The sequence below is a fragment of the Trachurus trachurus genome (genome assembly GCF_905171665.1).
Source record: "Trachurus trachurus genome assembly, chromosome: 6".
NCBI classification, from domain to species: Eukaryota; Metazoa; Chordata; class Actinopteri; order Carangiformes; family Carangidae; genus Trachurus; species Trachurus trachurus.
Window position 1 is genome coordinate 32,323,889 of NC_139897.1, and position 18,153 is coordinate 32,342,041.

At 41.0% G+C, this 18,153-nt stretch overlaps 1 protein-coding gene across 1 annotated transcript in view; it reads left to right on the top strand.

The window, feature by feature from the left end:
- The window catches only part of ptprz1a (protein tyrosine phosphatase receptor type Z1a), a 113,608-nt gene that overhangs the window by 48,296 nt on the left and 47,159 nt on the right, over positions 1-18,153 (top strand). The window contains exons 3-8 of the mRNA XM_083973425.1: positions 191-370; positions 3,460-3,611; positions 4,926-5,021; positions 10,455-10,521; positions 10,612-10,769; positions 16,169-16,319. Coding sequence (XP_083829551.1) covers positions 191-370; positions 3,460-3,611; positions 4,926-5,021; positions 10,455-10,521; positions 10,612-10,769; positions 16,169-16,319 — 804 coding nt within the window. The remainder of the gene's footprint in view (positions 1-190; positions 371-3,459; positions 3,612-4,925; positions 5,022-10,454; positions 10,522-10,611; positions 10,770-16,168; positions 16,320-18,153) is intronic.

Sequence of the window (18,153 nt, forward strand, 5' to 3'; positions counted from 1 at the left end):
GGCTGCATCTGAAGTAGTTTTCATAATGGCTGCAACTCTGCAATGAGGATTTCCTTTAGTTTGTTCAGATCGTGTTTCAGAGAGGTGTTTCATGACCACATTGGATGCTTCAGTTTGCTGTTGAATTGCATCATATTCTCATTGTTTTGTTTATCAGTGAAGGTAACGCTTCCTGTTTCTGTTTGCTTAGGAACACTGAACCAAAACAACTGGGCCAAGAAGTTTCCGTCCTGCAGCAACGCCAAACAGTCTCCCATCAACATCGAGGAGAGCCTGGCCCAGGTGAAGCTGCAGTACCAGAAGCTGCAGTTCGACGGCTGGGAGAACCTGACGACCGACCGGACGACCATCAAGAACGACGGCAAGACCGGTGAGAACCATCCCCCGTTACGTTGGTGTTTTCAAGATCATAAGGGTGTAGTCAGACCCTGGGGCTCGTTTGTTTTGATCCGATTCAGGGGATAAAAGAATACAGTTGTTGCATTTTTCTTTTGGGTCGTCTGGGCTGTCCAAATGCGTGCAAACCAACTGTTCTCTAATTGGTCAAAAGTCTTACCTGGAAAAAGGTTGTTTTAGAGGTAAATTCATGCAAAACCGCTGATGCGTGTTGCCTTCAGGGACAGTTTTTCATCAAGCAGTCTCTGTATTTCCCTCTAAAACAACTCTGTGTGGTAACGTTCTGTTACTATCTCATAGCGTGGTGAATGTGCAGGTCACAACTTGTCCACCAGAGCGTTGTGGAGTTGTTGGATTGTGTATTTAAGTAAGTAAGTAAGTAATTTTAATTTATATAGCACTTTTCATAGATAAAATCACAAAGTGCTTTACAGCAAGGATAAAATGCAATAAAATACAGTACAGTGATCACAACAACAACAAAAAAATACATAACAGCACAATTTCAGGAAAACTTTACAGAGACCCCACAACGTCAACATCAGTTGAAGGCCTGTCTAAAAAGATAGGTTTTGAGTTCTTTCTTAAAAATGCTCATTTGATGAGTTTGATGAGGGAAACCAAGAAATCCCATGAGCCTCCGTAGCGTAGCTCTGAGCAGCTCGCGGCTCTGCTCCGCCGTTCTAAAAAATTGCTTGCACCGACAATTAAAGGTAATGAACCTACTGCTATGACTATAGGGGTTATGGCAATGGGCCAATTTGCCAAAATGTTGAACTATCCCTTTAAACGCTCCATGTTTCAGAACAAATGCTTGAAACGAGCCAGGTCTGAATACACCCAAAGACTCTGGATTGAAATAAGCAATAAACAATATACAATAACATGCTCCACAGTGATGAGGGGAACTTGATTTTCCACTTACTTGAAGATTTGGCAGCTAAAGAACCAGAGATTTCCCTCAGGAGGTGGTGGAGACCAAAAGTGGAGCTAAAAGAACATGTTGGCTACAAGTACTCAGCGATTTGACTTTTCTTTTTATGTTAAGTATAATAAAAGTTGATCATAATGGATATTTTTTGATAAATGTGCACATGTTACAATGGGTATTTTCATATATGAACTTAAAACTGTTCATATATCCAGAGGATAGAGGGTATATGTCTTTACAGGTGACATATGACATATATTAAACTTTTATATAGGTGGTTAAAGTGAGAACCATCAGCTCCACCCTCCATCAATCAAACCGTGACACTTCCTCCCCCCTTTGCCTTCTGTCCTCATGATATTTTGACCCAGTTAGATGCTGCTGGGCGATAGCAGCTTTTCTCATCCAGCAGCAGTACAGTCCCATTGTAAAGGATACAGTTACCGGTTTCTCATTCGACAAGATTGAGAGTCTTTTATATATTTCCTCTCTCTAAGTGGTGTGAAACACAATAACCAACAGTGTGCATTCAAGGTAATTGTTAAGTGAAATTGTAGACAAGAGGGATCCCGGCTCGCCTTTCAAAAAGCTCCAAACAGACGGGTCCAGCGCTTCTTAGCAACGGGACTCTCAGCGAAATAAGAAGCACTCTGTTGTAGTTGTTGTTCGGCCGCCAGCTGCACCAAAGGCTTTTATTAATGGAGATGTTTGGTGGACAATCTGAGCACGGTTCAGGCCGACAGTACTTAAACCTGTTTTTATGAGCGCACAAATGGGCCCAGTGTAGGTTCAAGGCGCTGACTGCCTTCCCATACACCGGCCTCACAAAGCTCCCAGAGCAGCATACTCGGCTACGAGTGGAAGATTTCGGATTTTGAGAAAAAAAAGAAGAGGCGATGGTTGCAGCGTATGGATCGCTTCGTGCTTTTGATACGGCAGCAAACAAACTTTTCAACACGAGTGAATCAGTGACAAGTTGAGTCAATATTTGCCCTCCCTCGAGGGGAAATTAGATTTCACACGGGGGTTAAAAGAGAACATGGTGGAACAACAAGACAAGCGCAGACCACAGGCCGACAAAAGAGGACATGGATGAGGCCAACCGCACACAGATCAAAGTGTAATAAGAGAATAAAAACCTTCCTAAAGCAAACACGGCCCTCAAAGCGTGCAGAGCTGCAGGGTTCAGCCGCCTAATGACTCTGCAAATACTGGATTTCATCAGTGCATTCACATGAAAAATATCTATTATCCCCACGAAACAATAGTCACATGGCCTGTGTGTTAAGAGGAGGGTGGGCTGAGATGTACAGTACAGCACAGCACAGCACGGAAGATTAAAGGACTGTTTAACGCTCCGCGGTTATTAGGCCATCAAAGACGGTTTCGACCCTCCAGGGAAGGAGCTTTTGTCACGTCGCACAAAGACCAACCTGAAGAAGATCTCCTCATCCACTGAGTCATTGTCTGACGGGCCGATAACGGTGTTGGTGGTGGAGTATTATGTGGTGCAGAAGCTCTCGGCTTTTGATCTTCTGTACATTTTATAATCCCTCAAATCCAGTGAGAGGTCTTGGTCGTGTTGCGGTCGAGGCTTCAAGGCTTTATTAAAAGAAGCTTCGACACGATTTGTTCTGGGTGAGAAAGTTTGTTTGCAGACGGCAAATAAAGAAATATAAAGCAGCATCACTTGCACTGCAAAAACTCAAAATCTTACCAAGAATATTTGTTTTATTTCTAGTCAAAACAAATCTCATTATACTTAAAATAAGACTCATCACATAAAAAGTAGCTTGTTTTTAGACACTTTTTTACTTCTTTCAAGCAGATTTTCACTTGAAATAATCTGATAGTGGAGCAAGTTTTTCTTTCTTATTACAAGCACAAAAAACTTGCTTTCACTGGCAGATTTTTCTACTTATTTCAAGTGAAAATTAGTTTGAAACAAGTGAAAATTATTCAAAAACAAGTTGATTTTTAGGTGATGAGTCTTATTTTAAGTGGAAAGATTTTAGTTTTGACAAGTTGAGACATTTTGACAAGAAATAAGACAAATATTCTTGGAAAGATTTTGAGTTTTTGCAGTGTGTGTGTTTATATTCTTATGTGTGTGTGTGTGTGTCTCTTCTCAGTGGCGGTGGATGTGGATGGAGAGTTTTACGTCAGCGGAGGAGGCCTCAGGTCCAAGTTCAAGGTGGGGCGGATCACCTTCCACTGGGGGCGCTGCAACGCTTCTTCAGATGGCTCCGAGCACAGTCTGGACGGAGTCAAATACCCTCTGGAGGTGAAATATACCATATAATAATAATAAGATACACTAATTATTGTATAGACCAGTGGTTCTCAACGTGGGGTCCGGGGACCCCCAGGGGTCCTTGAGAGGGTTAAAGGGGGTCCCCAACTTTTTCTGGAAATTCTACCACTTTTTTTTTTTTGAGAATTTTTATTATTATTATTGTTTTTTTTTGTTTGTTTGTTTTTTTTTTGAGAATTTTTCCACTTTTTTTGTAGAAAATCTTTAACTTTTTTTTTTTTTTTTTTTAACTTTTTTTTTGAGAATTTTTTTTAACCTCTTTTTACCTATTAATTTTTTCTTCCTACAAATGTTTAAACGTTTCTGGAGAAATTGTACCACTTTTTTCCCAGAAATTTCTCTATAATGTTTCCAAAAATTTCACACCATTGGCCCTAATTTGAATGTACAAAAAAGGTTCTTCAGTCTCAGAACAAATATTTGTGTATTTCTGGTTTGCTTGAAAATTTTGTCCAATGGGGGTCCGTTGGCTAATTTGTGTCAATTTAGGGGTCCTTGATGTAAAAAAAAAAAAAAAAAAAGGTTGAGAACCACTGGTATAGACTATAATGACTAGATAGCTTGATAGATAATTTATGAATAAGGGGTGGGAGTAAATAAGTTTTACTTCTTCCCACTCCTTTTCGGATATGAATTATTGAATAATCTTTATTTTCAATTATTTTATTTTATTTTTGTTCATGTGTTGTCCTTGCAAAGTCTTTATTTGTTATGTCTGTCCATTACTGTATTATGATTTATTTCTTTTAACATGTCCGAAATAACTATAAACTATAATTATTATTATTCATGTGTTAATATTTATGTTTGGTATATCTTTTTAAATGTATTTTATGATTATTTTCTCATTGAATAATCTCTTTGTTATTTTCTCGACTGATTGATTGGATTCTTTAATCCTCAATTAAAAACCAATCAGAATGTACAGTTTACTGGTGTGGCATGTAGATTTGTATGTCTTTTTTGCTGCTGAAAATTAATTAAAAGAGAAGAACAAAACCCAACCAAAATTACCCGAAGACCAATTAAAAATCTAATAAATGAAGTGTATTAAAACAGTGTTAATAATCTGCTGCTCCATGGCTGTTTGTATTTTAACGCTCAGTTATTTTTACCCCACTAATTAATGTTTACAGGCTTCACTCTGACCTTCAGTCATTAATGTTCAGTCGGAGAAGGACGACGACGTGTTGCTGACGGAGCTGAGGCTGAACACACACGGTGTCTTCACATGACTGGACTCGCTCTTTGTCTGGTTGAACATATTTCTGTTTTCACCCACAGATGCAGATCTACTGTTATGAAGCCCATCGCTTTGACTCATTAGATGAAACCATCAAGGCCGGAGGCAGAATCACGGCGCTCGCTGTGCTGTTTGAGGTGTGTGTTATAATTATAATGTGTGTGTGTGTGTGTGTCATTTGTCAAGGCATCAGGCTCTTCTGTCGTTAAAATGGTGATTAAAACACAGTAATCCATTCAACTCATAAAACATTGGAGAGATGAATAAACTAACAGAGGAAAGGGTGTGAACAAGTTCAAGTTTAGTAGAATAAAAGGTTTTTAGCTAATGAACCAACTTCCACTGACTCATTAGTTAACACAGTTTCAGTTGCTTAACTGCCCATTAGCTGTCCTCAAACACAGTGGTCCCCAACCACCGGGCCGCGGACCGGTACCGGTCCGTGGATCATTTGGTACCGGGCCGCAGAAAGATGAAATGAAAATTAAAAAAAAAAAAAAAAAATCATTTGTTTTGTCTATTTCACACTTCCGGTCGTTTTATTTTGAAAATGTTGCCACTTCCGTTTGTGCATCTTCCCAGTGCTGCGCAATTGACAGGCAAATGACAGGCAATTGACAGGCAGGCACAAACGTAAAAGAGTGAAAAACACACGTCGCCGGGCCGGGAAAAACTCAACAATGAGACGACAGAAGACCCGACGCTTTCCAACAAGAAGAAAGCTGTTCTAAAAGAAAAAGCACGAGTCCTGTTTAAATTACGGGTTCATTGCAACAGGTGATTCACATGCTCCAAGCTCCGCAATGTGTGTGCGCGGGACCCAGCCGGCTCTCTGCCGCTTCATCACTTCACAGAAAACTTCTCTCCCTGCGTTCTGGATTTAAGCAGAATATCCTGAGATCGCCACAAAAGCACTGAAAACCTGCTTCCATTACAAACATATTATGTTTGTGAAACGGAGTTTTCTGCAGCTTCAGCAGCAAAACGAGATGACAGAGTAGACAGGAACCGAGATGACGGAGCATCACCCCCAGATGACTGACATTATTATTGTGATACTATATTATGGTGAGTTGTAACAAAGAACGTAAACGTAAGAGAAAACTAGGCTATGTGAACGTGTAGTCCTGTTTATACAGTAGCCTACATGTAATGTAAACAGGAGAACGTAGCCTACGCTACCCCCCGCCCCCGCCCCCGAAGAGAACGACCGCCCCCCCCCCCCCGGGCCGCGGTAAAATCTTCCACCGGTGACCGGTCCGCGGAGATAAAAAGGTTGTCAAAAAGGTTGGGGACCGCTGCTCAAACACACTGTGTCGCTACTAACGTAATAACTAACTTAACGGTTCGTTATCCCAAAGGAGCAGCTACTGTACGATTTTAATCGAGCTTGAGCTGAACAGCTGAATTGACCCAACCTGTTTCAGTTACTAGACTGTCCATTAGCTTATCTAGACTGTTTAGCCGCTAAATTAGACCATTCTTACAGCTTTACTAAAGGCCTGTACATACGACTCCAAGAACAGAGAAATTAGTTCTCTTTGCGAGGACAGCAAGGAAGATGTCATTCTTTTTTTGCAGCCCTGGTTTGGGTTCTAGTCTTGTTCTTGCTGCCTTGAGATAACAAACACATTTCTCTGTTCTTGCATATGATTATGGCCTTTAATTCAAATCCAGCACTAACTGTTACTTGTCCCAGACCAAATTATGTGTTGTATTGTTCATTAAAGCAGAAGTAAGTGATATATGTAAGGGATAATGCCCGACGAGGTGTCCATTATCAGAAATTAATGGACGACGCGGAGGCGTGAACCGTCCGACGCGAAGCGGAGGACGGTTGCTTCCGCGAAGTCCATTAATTTCTGATAATGGACACCTCGAAGGGCATTATCCCGCTTATACCATGGTCACTTACGAGAAAAATACATATTAAATAAGTCAGTCATGATTTAATGTTATTTTTACCGTTAAAATCATACGTCGACTCGACTCGTCTTTAACATAAGCGGCTGAGCGGACTATTTAATAACTCTCGTCGGCGATCAAAGAAAAAAAAGAGGGACACTGTGACCGCAGCGGCGTGCAGCCAGTGACTCTGCCACAGCCTGGTAGATGATCAGTGAAGGGAGGTGAGGTGACGGCTTAAATGTTACGTGACACAAAGTTTTTCAGAGGTCCAGTGCACTTCTTACCGCTGGTGTGTTTACAGACTCCAGTGCCGTGATGCGCTGAAAAAAAGTTGTTTTGGTCCGAGTGTCCGTTGCCGTGGTTACTAACAAGCGTTTGAGCCAGCGCAGTAATATTTAGAACGTAATCAGGCTATTTTACCGGAACATCTTTATGGGTGTCCATTATCACTTTTTAATGGACACCCAGCAGCCAATCAGAATCGAGGATTCACCCAGACCATGGTATAAATTGTGTTAATATAAGTCTTAAATAGTTATTTCTTCCGACAGCAATCACTTACATAGAGTGTTTGGTCTGAAACACGGGTCTCTCAGTCCCTCTGCTCTGCTCTGAATCGAGGAGAAAACATTTATCGTATCCTACAGTTTTTATCCAATGAGGAGAGAGAACGGCATGCAGGGCTGTGTGTGCAGCCAAGGGACGCCGTGAATGTGGTGACGTAGGGACGAGGACTGTTATGGTGCGTTCAAGGAAACTCGTATTTTTCCGACCGTGAAGTGGTACTAGTTCGATCTGGTACAAGTTCACGGGTCAGAAGTTACGAGTGGCCGTTATAGTGACTTTCACAGGTAAAACAGGTCGGAAAAACACGAGTGGGTTGCCTGGAACGCTACAAAGTCGTAAGTTGTGACTTGAAGCTGTAATTTACGGTTTCAAAAGCCTGCCTGGAACGCAGCATTAGCGAAAACGAGTATGTGCTGCTAATTAAACAATTAGTTGTTACAATAATTAGCTAACACTAACTAAAGTTAACCCAAACTACACTGTTTTACTTGCTCAAGTGACTTGAACCATTGTAACAGCTGAACTGGCCGAACATGCTGTTGCTAAACTTGTCATTATAGCTGCACCAGACTTCTAATTTAAGCCGTTAGGGTTAGGGTTAGGCTAATATTACAGCTTTATGTAACTGACCAAACTCAATTCTCAGTAATCGCAAATCAGACTGTATCAGATTTCAGATTTATTCATTTTTTAAAATGGGAACCGTAGATATACGTATGTAATTATGTGGGATTGTAGCCAAATGGCAAATTTCCATCCCCAGTCCCATTGGCAGGTTGATGTTAGACATAAAAACAATGACGATAAATAGTACAAGAGGCAGGACTAAAACATAAAACAATGTGCCATGATACACTTGACAACACACGAAACAAACAACATAGACCAACAGTTAATTGGCCAGGGGACCAAAAGATTACAGAAAAGTTAAAGTGCTAGAATGCTGATTGAAGTGCTATGTGCTAAAATGCTGTTTGCTTAAGTGACAAGTGCATAAGTGCAGGATTGAATTGAATTGCACTATGCCCATAGCACACAATTGCACATGCAGATGTCTATATCATTAACTAAGAATAGTAACTTCAACACTGTGAAATCTCACTCTCTGAGTTGTGTGGAACGACTGTTGTTGTGCTGAATGCTAACAGGGAGGCTAACAGGGTTTTGGCTTCATACCAGCTCTGATAGGCCTACATAAACTCAGTCTCTGGTGCTGGTTGATGTGAAGCTCACCTGAAATTGTAAAAGTTGGCAGAACGTGACTTTATCGACGGCTTCTCGTTGAAGGTGAGGGAAGTTGGAGTGAATCAGAGACCACCTGTACAACACGGTGCTGAAGCCTCAGTGTGTCGGTGGATTGATTCATGTTTCTGGCTCAGGATGCTCGTCTGTGTTTGGCGCTCGGTGCCAGGGTTCGTACGGAGCGTCGTGCAGGCGTTTCTCTTCCCTTTTTCTGCTTTGGTGCAGTCGCGTTGCCTCCGGCCGTGTTGGCGTGTTAGAGCCGACAGAGGCCACGTTGGAACGAAACTCTGAAGGATGTCTGATGTGACGCTGCAGGCTGTGTGTGAGTGTGAGTGTGTGTGTGTGTTTAGGCTTCAGGTTGGGTGGAGATCAGGGTGGGAAAACTACCAACCAAACACAGCAGAAAATAGTGGTGAATCTTTTGTCTTTGTGCCGTGCCAGCCGCCTCAGCAGGTAACTGAGCAATCGTTTGGACTTTTCCAAGATTCATGTTGAGGTTTGTCCAGTGGTTTTGTTGGTGATGTTTCCTGACAGATGCAGGGGTTTGGGCCTGGCCGGGGGCTTTAATCACGCTGTTTTCCCACTGCTCTCTCTACTTTGAGACTCAGATAACACAAACAAGCCGTCGTTTCACGTTTATTTAGCTGAACGCTTCAGGTGTTGCTTTAACTCTCACCATGTGTGGAGACGTGATGGCACGGAGAGAGCTCTCACAGACTGAGGTGAACTCCTGTCAGACTGGTTCTTGGTGAAACGCCCACTTTTAAGTGTTTTGGGTCTGGCATTGGGTCTGTTATTGTTCCAAAGAAACATGTTTATTAAATCCAATCCAGCCTGTCATTGTACCTTTAAAGAGCCGACAAAAGGAATCCACAAGACTCAGTAAACACAACTTCCTCAAACACAGTGACTCCAACAACCAGGTGTTCCTGTACAGTCGAAGACTCATGTCAGAAGATTTAAAGTAGTTTAGAGAACAGTAAGCAAGGAACATGAATAACCAAACAGACCGACCTAAAAGATTCAGGTTGTGTGCAGGCGTTTGAAAGTCTTAAAAAGTATAAAATTAAACCATTAAAGCATTATATTGATGTATTAAAGGGATAGTTCAACATTTTGGCAAATTGGCCCATTGCCATAATCCCTATAGTCATAGCGGTAGATTCGTTACCTTTAATTGTCGGTGCAAGCTGTTTTTAGAACGGCGGAGCAGAGCCGTGAGCTGCTCAGAGCTACGTCACGGAGGCTCATGGGATTTCTTGGTTTCCCCTCATCAAACTCATCAAATACACAATCCAACAACTCCACAACGCTCTGGTGGACAAGTTGTGACCTGAACATTCACCACGCTATGAGATAATAACACAACGTTACCAGACAGAGTTGTTTTAGAGGGAAATGCAGAGACTGCTTGATGAAAAACTGCCCCTGAAGGCAACGCGCATCAGCGGTTTTACATGAATTTACCTCTAAAACAACTCTGTCTCTGTAGCGTAGCTCTGAGCAGCTCGCAGCTCTCTACTGCTATGACTATAGGGATTATGGCAATGGGCCAATTTGCCAAAAATGTTGAACTATCCCTTTACAGTAACTTAGGCCTATATCATCATTAGAATTATTGGAATTTGTTGGAAAAATGTGGTCAAATAATAGATTAATGTCCTAAAATGTTTCATTATACTTTTTGACTTTTTGAGTTAATGTATATTTTATGGGGCATTAAAAATGGTTTCAAAGTTTTAATTAAAAGCTTTTTGACTCCAGTGAAGTTGATTTAAATGTCATGTTTTGTTCAAGTAATGACTTTCATATACAGTATTCACAGTCAGGTCTGTTTGGTTTTCTCTTCCCAGACGACCACTGAAGACAACGCCAACTACGCGTCCATTGTGGACAGCATCCTCAGCGTGAGCAGATACGGTACAGCAGCTTCTTCCTCTTCTTCCCATCTGTTCCCTGTGTGACGTTGTGACGTTGCTGTGACGTTCTCTCCTCTCCTCTGCGGTCCAGGAAAGAGCGCCGAGGTTTCACCCTTCACCCTCCGAGGTCTCCTGCCCAACTCCACGGACAAATACTTCATCTACAACGGCTCTCTGACCACGCCGCCCTGCAGCGAGGTCGTGGAGTGGATCGTCTTCAAGAGCACGGCGACCGTCTCCGACGAACAGGTGAGAAGGTTCAGTTGACCTGTGTTGGAGCGTTTTGGCGTTTCGACTGTGCGTGCAGTAGGCCTAACGAGGGAGATAGAGCCGTATCGCCCGTAATTAGCTTAGCTCAAACGCTGGAAGTGTATGGGTAGTGTTAGCCTGCCTCCACCTAAAGTCGCTAATTAGCTTAGCTCAAACGCTGGAAGTGTATAGGTCGTGTTAGCCTGCCTCCACCTAAAGTCGCTAATTAGCTTAGCTCAAACGCTGGAAGTGTATGGGTAGTGTTAGCCTGCCTCCACCTAAAGTCGCTAATTAGCTTAGCTCAAACGCTGGAAGTGTATGGGTAGTGTTAGCCTGCCTCCACCTAAAGTCGCTAATTAGCTTAGCTCAAACACTGGAAGTGTATGGGTAGTGTTAGCCTGCCTCCTACCCGAGCCGAAATCAGCAGTCAGAAGCTGATTTTATTTTAGCTCAAAACTCTGTAAATATATCACTTTATCAACATTTCAAACATGTTTAAGTGAGAAAGTAGCCGTTTAGATCAGCAGTGTGTCGTTAATTTGTCTAAATACCAGCTGTTTACAATTTTGTTCGGACGAATTCGGCGCTACTCAAGCTAGCCGTTGTGACCAACGCACTTCCGGTGACTTTCACAAAATAAAACACCCGTTGCCCTTTACGTACAGAAAACCATGACGATAGAATTTGTGGTTTTACTTTGAAATAGGAAGCTAACCAACCCTCGATGTAGCTAGCTTGAACCAAAATAAAGCGTCTTTGCTTGAACCCTCCGTTTTGACCGATCTCGTCCCGTTAGCGGCATGTGACCGCTCAAGATGCCTTAGCGGAGAGTTTTGTCAGCTCTGGGACGAAGATCGGCCCGCCGGTTTCCGTTTAGAGTTGCTGAAGAGTTTCTCTGATGACTTTAGGTGGAGGCAGGCTAACACTACCCATACACTTCCAGTGTTTGAGCTAAGCTAATTAGCGACTTTAGGTGGAGGCAGGCTAACACTACCCATACACTTGCAGCGTTTGAGCTAAGCTAATTACGGGCGATACGGCTCTATCTCCCTTGTTTCTTGCACGCACAGTCGAAAGGATGGCGTCTATCTGCTGGTCATGGAGTCGGGAGTGAGGCAAGACACGTAAAAAAAAAAATGTTGCTGTATCCCTTTAAGTCTGTAATCTGCAGTGTTGTCTTAGATTTCATCAAACATCGTTGTTGTCTGAGTTTTTGGTTTAGAGTCAATTTATTTCTCTGTTTATGGAAAATTATAACTTCCTTTTCTGCTGAAAATCAGATGTAAAATGTTCAAGTGTGAATGAGGCGTTTGTTGTGTTGACACCAAACACTGTTTGCAAAGATGGACGACGTGGACTCAGAGACGTTGCCCAGATATTTTTAGACTCCCAGCCAAACAGACTGGGGCGTGTGCAGAGCAGAGAGTTGGATACATACCAAGCTAAAAGTGAAACAACTTCAGCTATGCAGAACCTTCAGCTTTGGTCAAACTTAAAAAAAAAAGAAAAAGAAAAAAGGATTAGTTTAATTAACAGTTCTGATGAAGGAAGAAATTATCTGTAAGTGACCAAACCTGTTTCCGTATCGTACCTTTAGTACAGATCCAGATTTTGTTGAACACTTTACTGAGCTCACCTGTTTACACTTCAAGAAAAATAAACAGGAAGTGAGCAGTAGAGACCAAACCAGGCTGTAAACATGTTTTATTTCTGCTGTAAACAAGTTAAAGGAGACTGACTCACTGCTGGAGACTCACTCTAGTGGTCAGGAGAGGAACTGCAGCTTTCAGAGCGTCCATCACCAGACCTGATGGCTTTTGGCTTGGTTTTTGATCAAATTTCTTTCTTTCTTTCTCTTTTTTTCTTTTTTAACATAATACATACATATAATTTGGATTACTATCAAGTTGAACAGAGAAGCCATAGGCTGAAGCAGCAGCTTATTTTGCCTACACTATTTAAAAGATTGTAAGTTGCATAAGAGAGCAAGATAACAAGATAACACAATTTAAACATTGATTTTTAAAAACTAAACTGAGAAGAATAAATAAGATCTATAAGATTTATCAAGTTTATATACCTTGTATTATATATATACCTACATCTCTCTCTATATACAAACTGGACATAGCGATGGACTGGACTGTCCATCTCAGTACCAAGTTTATCACACAGGTCGACACATTCATTACTCATTAATCATCAATGCATTTATCCTTGTTTATCGTATTTTAGTTTTGACTTGTCATTACACATTATTACAGTAACTTCAATTTTCACTAATACTAATACAAATCACCATCACCTGATAAAACAATTGATCCATCTTGTCCCTTCGCCACTGTAGATATAAGATGATGATGTCAACATTTTTACTTTTTTCATTAAAGAATCAGAGCTGGCTCATAATATATGTTGGATTACTGTAAGATAGAATCATTTCATATTTGTGAGGGACTAAGACATTTGTATATTATATAATATATACTATATATTTGGGGTCATTTACATATGTCAAACACCACATGACAGGAAAATACCAAAATAAGATGTTGCATAGACTTAGTGTTTGTCAAACTAGAGCCTCATGGCCGAGGGTAGACTACAGTGTGTGTCGGTGTGTGAGGTGTGTGTCTGTGTGTGTGTCTGTGCGGTGTGTGTGTGTGGTGCTCAGCTGCGGACCGTGTGGTCCATGTGGTTCCGTTCTGGAGTTTTTCCTCCGACATGAAAAGAAAAGAGAAGAGAAACAATCAGAGAAACGTCGGTGAACAAGAAGCTTTTAGAAACATGTCGACGGAGCTGAAAGGAGGAATTATCATACCAGAGGTCTAGAGACACAGGGAGAGGGAGAGGCTCACAGCTGTCAACAAGCCAGTGTGTGTGTGTGTGTGTGTGTGTGTGTGTGTGTGTGTGTGTGTGTGTGTGTGTGTGTGTGTGTGTGTGTGTGTGTTTGTATGACTGTGTGTGTGTGTTTGTGTGTAACTGCCCTCAGGCCACACCATGATTGACAGCCATACAGAGGCCGTCATTACATCAAACAAATATTGGCTCACAAAAGATCTCTACGGTATTTAGCTGAAACATGCGGACACACACACACACACACACACACACATGCACACACACACACACACACACACACACTTGAAAAACCACGTGGAAACACACACAAACACAGACACACAAAAGGTTTTTGACTAAAAGGCTTCAGTGTGACGGCGGTAGATCGACTCTGAACACACAGCTGTCATAAAGCAGGAGGCCTCTCACACACACACACACACACACACACACACACAGGTTTATGAATCAGAAAGGGTCAAAAAGCTCTGAGCTCTTGTCTTCCCCTGAATTTATAACGAGCCAATAAAACGGCAGAAGTTTCAAAATAAAAGCCCCATACAGGCTTTATGTATGTACAGCTCCACTACTTCCTGAACTTAAACAAGCTCCTTTATTTCCTGTCTTACATTATTGGACAAACTGATTTTTTATTTTATTTTTTATTTATTTAGAAGGGACAATACACATTAATGAACATCAGTACGGGTGTACAGATGTAAATGCGTCGGAGTTAGCAGCCTGCTAATTTGCACCCGTAGTCCCTTGGCAGGTAATAAACAAACAGACAGAGAAATCCACAAAGAATTATACAGTGGTTCACATCATATGAACATTCATACATATACATAAAGTGCATGTCAGCATGAGTTCTATAAAGTGCCAGTGACTAATCCAGGTGTGTCTGACCTCACAACAATGGTCAGACACACCAGTTCAGGAAGTAGTGGAGCTGTGCATAAAGCCTCATATTCCAGGAAGGAATGTCCTGCAGGCTTCGTCCTCACCATTACTCCCCCTCTCCTCCTCCCCTCCTCCCCTCCTCCCCTCCTCCCCTCCCTCTCTGTCTCTCTACCCCGGGACGTCCAGAGTCTCTGCAGACGTCCGTGTCGTGTCCCAGCTGGTCCACATTCCTGCTCACTTCACTTCAGCTTCATTGTTTTTTTGTTTTTTTTTTGCGTCGTGACTTTAACGAGCCTGAAACGATCTTAATGGTTCTCACTCAGCTCCGCACAGGTGTGAGGATGATGATGATGATGATGTTGTGTTGTTGTTGTGTAACCGGAGGGAGGAGGAGGAGGAGGAGGAGGAGGGGGGAGGTGACTCACCTGAGCAGGTTAAAGGATCATTACGCAGTGATTCATGGCTCCTCCGCCCGTCCACTTAGCAGACACCTGGCTTCTCCTCTGTCTGCTCTGTGTTTCTTCTGTCTTTATTTACACTTTAACACTCGGACTGGATCAAACTGAATTATTGAATGGATGAATTTGAACTTCATCACACGACAGAAATGTTATGATCGGTTATTGTTAATATTAATATTATTATTATTTTTTACATGAAACACAATGAAAAGCGTAAAGCAAATTGTCAAACACTTGATAACTTGTGCTTTTCTCAATAATATTCGACTTTTATTCAACTTTATTTCACAGGAATAGCCCCTTGAGATGTGCTATCTCATTATCAAGGGGGTCCATATTGCAACAAAGATACAAAACATAAGTTCAGTCATAGTACAAGTTCATTGTAGAAAAAAATAAACATGATACAATGTACAGTAGAGACACACAGACACCCATTCACACACACTCGCACACTACAATGCTCCATCAACCCTGGCTACTGGCCAGCCTGTTCATAAAGGAGTGTGAAGAAGTAAAAACAGCTGACCTCTCACCTCTTGTTGACCGATAATAATTTAATTTGTCATTAAAAACCTCACACCTAAAGTTAATAATACAGAATCTAATATCAGTTTTACATCAATACAACACAGATAAAGTAATAAGTTAATATAAAATAACTAAATCAATCAGTAAATAAACAGTAACCTCATTTATTCTCAGTTTTATTCTAATATACTGTAATGCACTGCAAAAACTCAAAATCTTACCAAGAACATTTGTCTTATTTCTAGTCAAAACAAATCTCATTCTACTTAAAATAAGACTCATCACATTAAAAAGTAGCTTTCTTTTTTGACACGTTTTACTTCTTTCAAGCATATATTAACTTGAAATCATAGTAGATAGTGGAGCAAGTTTTTCTTTCTTATTACAAGCACAAAAAACTTGCTTTCACTGGCAGATTTTTCTACTTATTTCAAGTGAAAATTAGTTTGAAACAAGTGAAAATGATCTAAAAACAAGTTAATTTTTAGGTGATGAGTCTTATTTTAAGTGGAAAGAGATTAGTTTTGACTAGAAATGAGACATTTTGACAAGAAATAAGACAAATATTCTTGGAAAGATTTTGAGTTTTTGCAGTGTGTAGCCTATACATCAGCCTGCTAACATGTTGTTGTTGTTGTGGTTGTCATGGTGACCGCGTGTCAGCTGGAGATGTTCTGCGAGGTGATGACGATGCAGCAGGCCGGCTACGTGATGCTGATGGACTACCTGCAGAACAACTACAGGGAGCAGCAGCAGCAGTTCATGGGCCAGGTGTTCTCGTCCTACACCGGCACCGAGGAGCTGCTCACGCCAGGTAACGGCTCACACACTCTTTACACTGTAAAACTTTACACTGTAAAGATATTTAGATTTAATTAAACTGAGTGTAATTACAGTTTTAGTCAAGTTATTCTAAGCAGATCCTGGATGTGTGACGTGATGCAGTCCAGTGTAAAGTGGTGTAACAATGTGGTGTTCATAAAAATCTGACTAAATACAGGAAAATAAATCTGAACTCAAATGTGGAATAAATGTTAATTCACTTTTGCAAGTCAAAACTGTGTTTCTGTACAAATTTGACATCATTTTTTCACATTATTTAGACCAAAAAGCTTTTTATTTCCAGGAAACGTCCTCCTCAGTTTTGCCAAGATGTATTAAAAGGTAAATAAGCACAGCAATTTAATGTTTTCAGAAGAAAGTATACTTTTTATGAGTTAATTTAAATCCACTGTAGATGGATAATAATATTCAATAGTTTTCATTATTTTGAGGTTACACCACTGGACATTTTCAGGGACATTCAGTCTGACTTTTTATGACATAAAACCAACATGAATACAAAATGTACATTTTAGAAAATCTGATGCTTTTAAAGCAAATTTTTATTTGTCCCTGACCCTTATATGTAGTTTAATAAATTCATTGTTGTTATGATACAGAAGAAATTAGTTAATTTCAGATGATAAAACGTTTGACCTCCGTCTGACTCTGTGGAAAAAAAAGAAGAAAAAAAAACGTTAATGGATCAAAGACAAGTGGAAAAAGAGAGAGAGAGAGAGAGAGAGAGAGATGAGAATAGAAAACCAGTGACCTGAATAAACCCAGAGTGACGGAGAGAGAGCGGGTCGACTTGGTGAAAACATTGATCTCCACGCCGCTCGCTGGTTCTGATCCATAATTAGTAATGAAACGTATTGATCTGTAGACCAGAGGATCAGTTAACGTCTGTCACTGACCTTCATGTTAACAAAATAAAACTACTTCCTGTTCGTAACCAACCGACTGATCTGAATGTGATGAACAGAAATCACTTTGTAAAAGTTAAAGAACAAAATCTCTTGTTTGTAGAGGTGTGACAGTGAACCTGTTCCCTTAGAAACCACATGACGATCATTGTATCTGCAGCTAAACTGATGCTGACTCAGCAGTTTAGGTTTAAAGTCAGTTTATCTCTCTGTAGTTTTTGAAATTCTTAGTTTCTTTTTGCAAAAGTCTTTTGTTTTTTCTCTGTTTTTACTCAATCTAATCCAAAAATACGCAGCAAAGAGGCTGATTTTTAATCCTTAATCAAATACAAGGTGAGTTGTATAAACAGGAAGTGATGTGTTTCTGTAATTGAATCATTGGAAACTCACTCTCTCCATGTTTTTTAGCAGTGGAAATTTCTTCTTAAAGGGATCGTTCAACATTTAGTCAGATCCTCCTCTCTCCATAATCCCTATAGTCATAGCAGTAGGTTCATTATCTTTAATCATCGGTGCATGTTGTTTTGAGATCGGCGGGGCAGAGACGTGAGCTGCTCAGTGAACGGTACAGGTCCCCTGTCCCTCATCAAACTCATCAAATACACAATCCACCAACTCCACAAGTTGTGACCTGCACATTCACCACGCTATGAGATAATAACACAACGTTACCACACAGAGTTGTTTTAGAGGGAGATGCAGCCGGAACTACTTTCAGACACGGCTGCTGCTGGGCGGAGGGATTTCAAAAGAGAAAGTAGTTCAGAGTATTTGCTTCATGTGTCGTAATGTTACACGATTACCTCATAGCGTGGTGAATGTGCAGGTCACAACTTGTCCCCAGAGCGTTGTGGAGTTGTTGGATTGTGTATTTGATGAGTTTGTTCACTGAGCAGCTCA